The sequence below is a fragment of the Macaca fascicularis genome, chromosome 12 (assembly GCF_037993035.2).
Source record: "Macaca fascicularis isolate 582-1 chromosome 12, T2T-MFA8v1.1".
NCBI lineage: Eukaryota > Metazoa > Chordata > Mammalia > Primates > Cercopithecidae > Macaca > Macaca fascicularis.
Window position 1 is genome coordinate 69,477,727 of NC_088386.1, and position 12,152 is coordinate 69,489,878.

Here is a 12,152-nt window from a genome sequence, read left to right on the forward strand (position 1 = left end):
GGGAAAAAAGTGGTTTTTTAAACAATTCTTATTTTGATATGCTGCAAAAATGCTTTATTAAAGCGTATTTCCCATTTCATCACAAAGAATACTACAAAGACATGTAGTAGTAACTACAAACCAAAACCATAAAGAGATACCACTTCATACCCATTAGGATGGCTGTAATCAGAAAGATGTGCAATAAAAGGTTGGTGGCGCTAGAGAGAAACTCGGACCCTCAACATACTGCCAATGAGAACGTAAAACGGTATGGTCTCTTTGGAAAACCAGTTAAACCCAACTGCCACACAACCCAGCAATCCAGTCCCAGGTACATACCCAAAAGAAAACATTTCCACACAAAATGCTACCTACACAAATGTTCACAGCAGCACTATTCATAAAAGCCAAAAAGTGGAAACAACCTAAGTGTCTATCGGTAGATAAATAAAATGTGGTATATGCATACAATGGAATAGTATTCAGCCATATAAAGAAATGAGGTTCTGACACATACTATGACACAGATGAACCTTGAAAACATCATGCTAAATGAAAGAAACCACAACACCAAAGGTCACATATTATACAATTACACTGATATGAAATAACTGGCAAATCCGAAGGGACAGAAAGTAGAGCAGCGGTTGTCAGGGTCTGAGGGGAAGAGAATGAAGAGTGACTGCTAAAGAGTATGGGTTTCCTTTTGGGGTAATAAATATGCTCTAAAACTAGATAGTGATGATGGTTGTACAACTCTATGACCACAGTTAAAACCAGCGAATTGTATAAAGAGTGAGTTTTATGGTATGTGAATTATATCCCAATAAAGCTATTATTTTTTAAAAGACATGCAGCCCTCAAGGGTCAAGATTTAGTAAATATCTTTTCTTACTGTTCATCAAGGTCATTCTTGAGTGAAGCTGGGATTTTTCTTTAACTGCAAGTGCATGGTCATGAAGAATACAGCAACAACTATTACAGTCTGCTGTCACTGCCTTGATTTACGCTAAGACACAAGCAGTCTTACCACCACCACTGAAAGTGTCAACACAGAGAAAAAGGCAAGTAATTTCTTAGTGTAGCTTGATAAGAAGGACCTCTCAGAGGGTCTTAGGGATATCCAATGGTCCACAGATCACGTTTTAAGAACTACTGCTCTAGGCCAAGAGCAGAGTAGTGGCTCATACCTGTAATCCCAGCACTTTGGGAGGCCAAGGCCGAGGCGGGGGGATCACTTGAGGTCAGGAATTTGTGATCAGGCTGGCCAACATGGTGAAACCCCATCTCTATTAAAAATACAAAAATTAGCTGGACGTGGTGGCATGCATCTGCAATCCCAGCTACTCAGGAGCTAATCCCAGCTACTCGGGAGGTTGAAGCACAAGAATTGCTTGAACCCAGAAGGCAGAGGTTGCAGTGAGCTGAGATCGCGCCACTGCACTCCAGTCTGTGTGACAGAGCGAGACTCCATCTCAAAAAGAGAAAAAACAAAAAAACCACTGCTCTAAACCAGCTTCAGAAATCCTAATCCCAACCCCTAAAAAAAATCATCACAGCTTCAGAAGGCTCAAATGCAATTAAAGGATTTCCAAATACAGATCTGAGGTTCTAAGGCCATTCCAATTTTCTAAGCATGTATCACAAATTTATCAAAAGAAAAAAGATAATCTTTAAAAGGTGATGGGAGTTACGTGAATCAGTTCAGTTAAAGTGTCCCACTTTTAAGAGTTTAGAATCACTGACCTGGTGAAAGAATGTTCATAGTACAATCTCCACAGAAATCCAAATACAAAACAGAATTAAAGTAATAAAGTTCAGGACTTACTGCGCAACAAAACATTCAATCAAATGTTATCTAGACAGACAACATTCATAGGATAAAAATTACACTATCTCTTTTTAAACTTTATTATTTAATTCTTATACAACATTCAAAGAGTAGACTTCTGAAATGTCTACTAATACTATTGACAACTATTTCTAGCACAGTTAAGATTAATGTAATGCCCACTATCACAGAATCAAAGAATTTTTGGTCTGGAAGGTCACCTAGACAGTTACCTAGTCCAACACCTCCATTTTAGACAACGAGGAAACCGAGTTTGCAAAAGAAAAATAACCGGGCCAAAATCACACACCTAGCAAGTGGCTGAGGCATATTTACTCCCTGTACCATGTTTTCACTGTACCAACCTGACTCCTCAACCAAATATAATGCATAAAATTTTTAATTCACATTACACTAAGGCCAACCAAGACAGCCTACCTGCCAAATAAAAATTTTATAATGCCTGAATCAATCAATCAAATGTCAAAACAAATAAAAAATTAAGAAAAAACTATAAATGTAATTGGCATACTAGAAAAATGAATCCCTAACTTCAAAAACTACAAACTTTCAAAGAACAATAATTTGGAAGCTACTTTGATGTCTACTTTCATACAAACATATTTTCACACAAACATTGATCATTACTTCTAATGTAAGCCTGACGCTGATAAATACCTGAAGCAAAAAATTTCCCTCTGTGTATTTTCAATGACCTTATTTATGGCATGACATAACTTAAGACTCACCTGCAGGACTGTCAGCATTCTCTCCTGGATGTAGCTGTATACCAGTAGAATCTATAGAGTTTACTGTAACTGTTTGTAGATTTGGCAACTGACCAGTGCTTAGACTAACTGGAGTTGAAGTGAAGGCTCCACCTGCCGCAACTTGACCAAGTGTGAGGGTTTGAACAGGCGTCAAAGTTATTTGTTGGGCAGCAGTATTCTGTATTTGCAAATTCTGCAAGTTCTGGACCCCTTGTACTTGAAACGTTTGCCAAGTTACCTGTCCAGAAGGGGTCACTGTCTGTGCCTGAATTAAAAAGGTTCCAGGATTCAGCTGCAACTGAAGATTTTGCAAAGCCTGTTGTGATATATTTTGACCACTGGCTTGCACACCATGGATTGTCTGTGGTGTAATACCTTGCACAATTTGGGCTTGACTGGTTGGCTGCTGAGACTCTTGAAGTTGTAGATGCTGTACAACAGGCTGTGCTGTAGAAACCTGAATATTCTGTGCCTGTGTCTCTTCAGAAACAGGCGACTGGATATAATTTCCCTGAAGATCTGAAGAATGAACTTGCCCACTAGATGTAGTCAAGCTATTTGTGTTTTGTTGTAATATACCTGTACTATCTATCGTAACAGGCAACTGTGATGAAGAGGATGTTGGCACAAATAAATCTGTATCAGTATTAGTTTCATTAATATCAGGAGAAACCCGCTCACCAGTCCTTTCTGAATTGTCTGAACTATCCATAGCTTGTCCTGTGTTTATCAAATGTCCATCGGCATTAATGCCTGCAGTCATTGTCTGAGAACTGCCCGAGAGTCCCAAAGAATCTAGATCGACACTATTGATTGGTACAAATGTAATATTCCCTGGCAGACCAAGAGGCACATTAGCAACTACTTGGGTTTGACCAGGAAAAGATGAACCACCAATTGCAACTCCCTGAACCTGGACTTGACCAGTCTGTGGTATGAGATTCTGGATGTTAGCAGGAGGTGTTCCAGAGGCAAGTAAGGTTTGATTAGAGCCAGGAATGATCTGAATTTGACTGCTTTCTTGATTTATACCCCCATTATCTGAAGAGCCTGTGAAACCAATTTGAACCTGCTGACCATCTGTTGACTGGATCTGTGGTATCACTTGATACTGAACATTGGACACTGTACCATTTGATGAATCTGATCCTGGTGCAACGGAAAATATTTGTTGATTCTGCAAATTCTGAAGGGGAAGAACATACTGCCCACTTGAAGTAGCAGCACTTGGAATCTGTACTAGATTACCAGCTTCATCTTTTATAGTTGTAGGTGTGGCTGACAAAACCTCCCATCGGTTTGGTGCTCCTCCTAACTGTGCAGAAGCCAAATCACCTGTCTGGATGAAGAAAACAAAAATGTGATGTATTTGTGGTATATTTAAACCAACTCTCAAAAAATTCTAATAACTGGTATAAATCCTACTACCTGAAAATTCAACTTATCTTAAAACACAATAGGGTTCAAATACAGTAGCAGTACTATATGAACTACAATTATCACTTCTGGTTTTGTTATTGCAAAGACAATTCATCCTATTTGAGTGGGACAGAAAAAATTCTCAGAATGTTCATCACAACCACAGACCAATCTTCTAATCCTGCATCTATGATCTCTAACACTACATAGTTAAAACACAAAACACAACAGTGGAGATAGCTATGACTAAATTAGGTCCATTATATTTGTGTATAAAAAGGAAACATTAGCAAAGTGTGTTAAGTCATCCGAGTTAGAAAAGATTTATTATTGCTATAAACCTAAAACCAAACAATGAAATCTACTCTTTTGTGGCATCTATTAACATACTCTGAAGTAAACTCATTGCTAGAGCTATTCCATTAAGCTATCAAACTCTTTACTTTTTCCATGAACTATTGAAAAATAAAGATGTTAAAAAAACTGAATGAGAAAAAGTCATTGCCCTGTGACTACATGACAACATAGCCCCATTTGAAAGGTTTTTCTAGAATCAGAAGCTGGAGCATACACACTGTGACTTTACCTACTACTGTAAGTTTTCAGTAGAATGCCTGGCATATATCTTTTGTATTCTGGTATATGCCTGGCATTCTTCTGCGAACTTAGAATAGTAGGTAAAGCCACAGTCTGTATGCTTCTGGACCTACTAGCAGCTCAGTTACCATCCCCATAGTTTATGGATTAGGCAAGATTGGAAAAAATCCAATGTAGAAAAACAGAAAGAAATAAAACCCTACATGTCAACGTCCAAGAGTAGATTTTCTTAAGGGAATAATAGCAATAATGTCTAACATTTAAGGTTTTCTTTTATATGCCAGTACTATGAGAAGGGTTTACAGAATTATGTAATTTACTCCTTAAAATAATCCTATGAGATAGGTATTATCCCTATTTCACAGCTGAGAAAATTGAGGGACAAAAATCACATGGCTATCAAATAGGTAAGACAGGATTTAAAACTAGGCTAAGCTTAACTCCAAAACCCAGGCCCTTAAACACCAGATCATGTTTGTGTCATTCCTACCCCCAAGACCAATGGCAAAGATAGGGAATAAGACCTATGTAATTTATCATCAAAATAAAGTCATCCTTCTCCTACTTCCTTCTAGATCTACCTGTGAGTTCAGTAACTCCATATATCATTAGACAATGGGAACATAAGCATATCTAGCCCAGCACTGGAAGCCCTTTAAAACAGCATGCCAACTTTCTGACAAAGTACTAATACAATTTGAGGGAGAGAAAGATAATCTAGGGTTTCATTATATTCTCAGTGAGAATCTATGACCAAAAAATCAGTTAAGACATACACAGTTATCTCAACATAAACCATTCCATATAACTTAATGCAAATAAGATATACAAAAAAAATCGTAAGTTTCTTAAAGAAACTCACTACCTAATTTTCATGAAGACATAGTTGAGAAGTATATACAGTTAGTTATTTCAGTGGATGAACCACAGTTAAATGACTAAATTCAAATATTTGAAAGTAATTTACCAAGATGAAATACACATGTGAGTAAACCCATGACATACAATCCCAATCTTCAAATGGTTCACTGTCAATCCAAGCAGACATACACACATCCATGCTAATACAATGTGAAAAGTAGCACAGACTAGTCATATGATCAAAACACTCTGTGGAAGATACAAGATTGAAAAAAGATTTCATATAGATATATTTTAAAGTAGTATTAGAATATAAGATTTCCCTGTAGTGAGTTAAAAAAAGAGGCACTAATAAAGGCACAGAAACAATAAAATCACAGACAAAAAGAAACCCTAAAAAATAATATGAAGTTTGAAATTGAAGAAAAGATCCCAAAAAGGCTCATATTCATAAAGGAAAACAATGGGGAACAGGACTAGACATTTTTATCAAGGCTTGCAAATGGTTTCACAGATCCCACTAAATTGTTTGGACTTTATCCTGTAGATAGCGAGTGAAAGCTATAAAAGGTTTATAAGCAAGTGAGTGGTGCAATCACATCTGTGTTTTATAAAGATAAACTAAGACTCAGTGAAGGAGACTGAAAAGAAAGGGAGGAGACACTAAAGGCTGAGAAATTGTGGAACCCAATACAAATCTCTAGGCCTGAACTAAAATAGTGATCTGTCTTAAATACACTCAAATTGTACTTACTAAACAATTTTAAAACGAAGCATCAGACATTAAAGTCACATGTCACTCTGCAACTTCTATCTGGTATAGAAATTACAATGTTAAGTCACCTTTCCTAACATTACAGTGACGAATGTTTCATTTCAGTCTCTTGGCATTTTGAGTCAACCACAAATATTTAAACCTATATACTAAAATCTAAAGGGTGTCTAAAATCCAATCTTTATCTTCTTAAGGTTACTGCTCACCTGGAGGATCCACTGAAATTTTTTCTGACCAGCATAAAATTTACAAGTATTGAGCTTTTATCAAAGAATATAGTAACTCAGACACAAATTAGTTTTACAATACTGGCATTATGTCCCCTTTACTTTCTTTTAAAAAAAGTCAAATTTACAGCATGTAACTTTTTTTTTTTTAACAAAATAGTAATAAAGACAGATATTCAACCATCATTGAACAGCTTTCTAATCAAGAAATTCCTTGAAAATAAATACAGCTACTCAAATGACAAATCTGAGTAAATACTGCCCAAGTCATCCCCTCTCCAGAAGCTAGATAAAAATAAACTGTAGTGCCATTTTTCCCAGCAAGTCAGGCCATTAATTGAAGGAAAATCTCTAAACCTAGAGCAAAGTGATGTATTCTGAATTTCTCTGCATAAGCCTGAAATGAAAACCATATATTAAAATACCTGTGAAGCACAATGATGGGGAAAAAAAAAAACCCAACAGGTAATTTAAGGAAAATAAGCAAGAAAAGGGACTTTTTCAATATAATAAATTTGCAGTTGTAAAAAATTTGCTAACTACCCTATTTTCTAAATGGAATGGAAAAAACACACTCAATCAGAAAACTACTAGATTAATTATGCCAAAACTACACTCGACAAATAATATATTACACTAGAAAAAAAAGAGCTCAGAACTAAGTTCTAGTTCTGACTACACTGTGGAATTGTGTGAGTTAGAGCAACTCAATTTCCTCATGTGAACAACCAGAAAAAATTACTTTGCAGGGTCATAAGAACCAGAAGAAAAATATTGAGTTTTATAAACTACTGAGCACTGTGCAATCCCAAGATCACTGTGATTGCTAAGATTATGAGAATAGATTTGAAAAACATCCACTAAAATGCCCAGCACAATTCCCAGCACTCAGTAAGATCTATATATATTTACTGAATAGTTATTTTACTTTAAAATCATTGCAAACACAATGACAGAACAGATCAAAACAAATTTTGAGGTATTAAGAGCCTTCTATGAAAAAGTCTAAACCAATTTTAAACCTATTTCCACAATTCCACAATGAATCAGCTCCAAATATTTCAAAACTACAAAGCCTTGTAAAGCACCATCATGTGTAAATTTCATCACCAATATACCACTAAAAGAGATGAAGTACACTAAATACCAAATGGGAGAAGAATAAATTAGAAAATCATCTGAGACAAAAAAAAAAGTAAAGTATGAAAAATGTTTGATGTTAGACTACTGGAAACACTACAAAAACAAAAGAAAAGGAGATTTAAAAACATACAACCATGGCCGGGCCGGTGGCTCATGCCTGTAATCCCAGCACTGTGGGAGGCTGAGGTGGGCAGATCACTTGAGGTCAGGAGTTCGAGACCAGCCCGACTAACATGGTAAAACCCCGCCTCTATTAAAAAGACAAAAATTAGCCGGGCATGGTGTACATCTGCAGTCCCAGCTACTCGGGGGCTGAGGCAGAAAAACGGCTTGGGCCTGGAAGGCGGAGGTCGCAGTGAGCCGAGATTCTGCCACCACACTTCAGCCTGGGTGACAGGGCGAGACTCAGTCTCAAAAAAATAAAAGTAAAAAAAATTAAAACAGGCAACCTAGACGAGAACTAGTATTTGATTTAGAAGCAAGATAATTCTCTACATAACTTATGTCTACATAAGTTTACAAACTAAATTAAAAATCCACCAGTGTTTCTCTCAGTACCTAATATTCTTACTGGACAACTAACAAACAAAACATGGGCAGGTGGATTCTTTGAGTCTAGGAGTTCAAGACCAGCCTAGGCAACATGGCGAAACCCCATCCCTACAAAAAATACAAAAATTAGCCAAGTGTGGTGGCATGTGCCTGTAGTCTCAGCTACTAGGGAGGCTGAGGTGGGAGGATCAATTGAGCCCAATGGTTGAGGTTGCAGTGAGCTGTAAAAGTGCACCTGTACTCCAGACTGGGAGACAAAGTGAGACTTTCTCAAAAAACAAACAAAACACCAACTAACATGAATGTTGGCATTAGTATGGTAAGAAATTGTAACTAAGGCACTCTAAGTCTCTCTACATACAAATATACCTGTGGAAACGAAAAAAGAAAAAATTCACACCAACTATTGCATAGTATTTGGAAATGATCATTAACTTATTTCCTACGAATGCCTTTATGAAAGCCAGAAACAGGAAAGGAAGGAGCATAATTGGAAACAAGAACAAGTGTGAAGCTGAGGTGGAAACAAACTAAGAACTAAGAGCAAATATTCAAGTTTCTTAAAATCTTCAAAGAGCACTAAAAGAACTGAAACAGACTTCAAATAGAATTACCCTACCCAATGAATTAGTTACAACGACAGCATAGGTCTTATTTAAATAATGGCAAAATAACATTTTTTGAAGTAAGCTATTACTTATTTTTTAGCTCAACAACATTTATGTGCCATATTAAGGAACACTAAATTTACAACCTAAACCAAAAATCAGGCAATCACTTTCATAATAGTCACTTATTTTAGGCCAAACGCGGTGGCTCATGCCTGTAATCCCAGCACTCTGGGAGGCTGAGGCGGGTGGATTGCTGAGGCGGGTGGATTACGAGGTCAAGAGATTGAGACCATCCTAGCTAACACGGTGAAACCCCGTCTCTATTAAAAAATACAAAAAAAAAAAAAAAAAAAAATTAGCCGGGCATGGTGGCACACGCCTGTAGTCCCAGCTACTCAGGAGGCTGAGGCAGAATGGCGTGAACCCCGGGAGGCAGAGCTTGCAGTGAGCCAAGATCGCGCCACTGCACTCCAGCCTGGGGGACAGAGTGACACTCCGTCTCAAAATAAATAAATAAATAATAGTCACTTATTTTATTACACTAAAGTGCAAATGAGGTAAATTAAAAATCCACAAGTTCACATAAATGCAAACTGGTCAAAGTTAATACTTGCACAAAGGTCTACTTTTTTCCATTTCCTGGTTTACTACTAAAATTAGCCACACAACTTAAGCACAAAGGAGCGCTGCTATAAAACCATCTTTCAGAGTCCACATTGTAGAACATTACATGTGAGACTGCTTTATGACTAGACTTCTTCAGCAATGTACTGTGGGTAACCAAACACCCTTGGCTAGGATCCTCTTTTATGACAAATTCCAAATTCAAAATCCAAATATTAAAAGCAATCTTCAGCACAGTTGATTGGCTTTTCAAGGCCCTTTTAATCTCAAAATACCAAGCTAAACTGGCATAAAGTTGATCTGTACATGTGTATTTCCACTTGTTAAAACACAATATATAAGCAACGTGGAATCCTAGACTGGATCCCAGAAGAGAAAATGGACATTAGTGGAAAAGCTGGTGAAATGCAAACAAAGTCTAGTTAGTAATATCATACCAATGTTCATTTTTTAGTTTGGACAAATGTGTCATCATGATGTTAACATTAGGGGAAACTGGATGAAGGGTATGAGACGATTCTCAGTTCTGTATTTCCAACTTTTCTATAAATTTAAAATTATTCCAAAATACAATTATTTAAAAACACAGCTATAACCTCTCATAATTCCGAATCATTTGAGTAATAAAAGATTATCTAAGCCCATGAACTCACGTAAATTTCCTTCCTTTTCTAAGATGTGCTGAAAAAATGTCAAGTTCATATTTGCACTGGAAAAATGATTTTTCTATTTGCTAAGGCAAATATACGCAAGCCAGTCTTACCAATTTTACTCAAAGCGAAAAATCTTGGGCGCAGGTACCAAACATCATAAAGAAATATATGATTTAGGATTTTTTTTTTTTAGGCAAAACTATTTTCATTTTACTATGATTGGCAAATTATGATTTGAGATTTATCAGATTGATTCTAGTTCATGTTCATCTGGCAAAATATGTGTTGTTAGGAATGATTTGGTAATTCAGAGAAGCAGCTAAAGAAGCACGGAAACTTCCCTACAAGCATACGGCCACAGCTGGCTAAGGCTGGAGACAGTATTCTATCCTTGGGCCTCAGACTCACATATATATGTACATACACATTTTTCACCCATAGTTCCTTACTTCTCCCCTCCCCCATCTGTAAACTGATACCTAAACTTTACAAATTACAGCTACAAGAAAATTTTGTTCCATTTGAAATACAAAAAAGATCAGTAGAAGCAATCTGCTTTTCAATTTTACTTATGCAGTTTAAGATAGTCAATTTCTTTTGGCACTTAGGAACTAGAGGGATACAGTTCATAAAAAAGGTCTACCAACCCTTAGTGAAGCTGAAATGAGGTGAAATAAAGGCCTACCAATCCATAAATGTATTTAAAAATAACAATGCCTAATACAATTTTACATTTTTACATCTTAATCTGCTTATAAAAAAGACATTAAAACTATTCACATCCCCTATAACGAAACACTAAAATTACAAATCTATTTACCAATAATAGCTTAACATTGGTTTAACTTAAAAAAAAAAATCTGGACGTACTAACCATTTGCTGTAGACTATACCAAATACCAAACTTCTCTTTCTTCAGTGACTATTCAAAATATCACTCCACAAATCAATTCCTATGATCTACCCCCCCCCCACACACACACACGAGAGGGTTTTCATTATTTTAACAGGTGAACAAATCTACACAATACAACAGTGATGATCCAAATGTAAAATTCACAATTAACAGTCTAAAAACTATTCCTACCCTATTTGTATTAACCCCTCACATAACACAGGCGAGCTCCTCCCCTTGCCCCGGACACTGTGAAAACACTACAGAAAGAATCCCACCACATCTTACCTGACTAGCAGTCGTAATAAAACAAAAATATACTTTTGCCAATCATATTCAACTGTAAGTATTGCAGTATTAGCATGCATGTAAATACAATTTCTTACATATACTTTTCTAACACTGATAGTCATATTCAATTTCAAAAGATAAAGTACTATCTAAGCAACTTGCCAATTTCAAAGGCTGCTAAATGTTTCACTTACGCCCCTTACAAAAAAAACTCACTGCAAATTTAAGTAGTCTGCAAAAACTAAAAATCAACGATTTTGAATGGTCACTAAAAAAGCAAAAAGTGTTCACTCCTGCATACAAAAGGATAATTCAAATAATAAACCCCCATTTTTTAAAAATAATGTATGATTTAAAACAGTAAGATCCTGTAACTTCCAACAGAAAATGCTCCAGTTTCAAAAATACTAAAAACTAAAGACACTCCTTCTAGTTGATACTATCTATGGCCGATAGGCTGTGCTTGAAAATTTTGTAGTGTTCAGCGAAGGAGTTTTCAGCACTGATAGGAATTGCTCAAACATCCATTTTGGAGTCCTCTACCCCCGCCCTCTCAGACTTCATTTTGTGAAGAATTTTGCGCGAGGTGCCGCAGTGACAATTTCGAGAAAGCCTGGGCTGGCTTCAGATCCAAACAGGGATGCGAAAGAGCAGGAAAGGGCGCCCTGGAGCCCAGCGGCCCGTGCGGCTCGGGAGAAGCGCGGGCGCCGGGGAGGCCTTTTGGGCGGGCGCGCTACGGGCCCCGGATGGCGGGCGCCGGGCCTCAGCGGGGGCGGGCCGCGCGCGGGACTTACCGCTCCGGCGGCGGCGGGGGCCCCGGCTGCGGCGGCCGCCTCCTCCTCGTCGTCGCCCGGCGATGGCGGCCCTATCTTGCTGCAGGTAGCGGCCAGCAGAGCGAGCGGTGACGGCTGAGTGTCCTAC

The 12,152-nt window shown here is 37.5% G+C and overlaps 1 protein-coding gene across 8 annotated transcripts in view; it reads right to left on the reverse strand.

Annotated features, from left to right (window-relative positions):
- Window positions 1–12,152, reverse strand: part of SP3 (Sp3 transcription factor) — a 55,717-nt gene that overhangs the window by 42,082 nt on the left and 1,483 nt on the right. For 6 of the 8 annotated variants that reach the window (XR_012421242.1, XR_010579926.2, XM_045367276.2 and 3 more), the window contains exons 3-4: window positions 12,026–12,148; window positions 2,563–3,922 (exon numbers count right to left, since the gene is read on the reverse strand). Coding sequence is in view for 6 of the 8 variants with exons in the window: in XM_045367276.2 (XP_045223211.1) it covers window positions 2,563–3,922; window positions 12,026–12,148 (1,483 nt within the window). In the remaining 2 variants the exon portion in view is untranslated. The remainder of the gene's footprint in view (window positions 1–2,562; window positions 3,923–12,025; window positions 12,149–12,152) is intronic. The other 2 variants (XM_065525656.1, XM_065525655.1) reach the window with 1 other exon arrangement.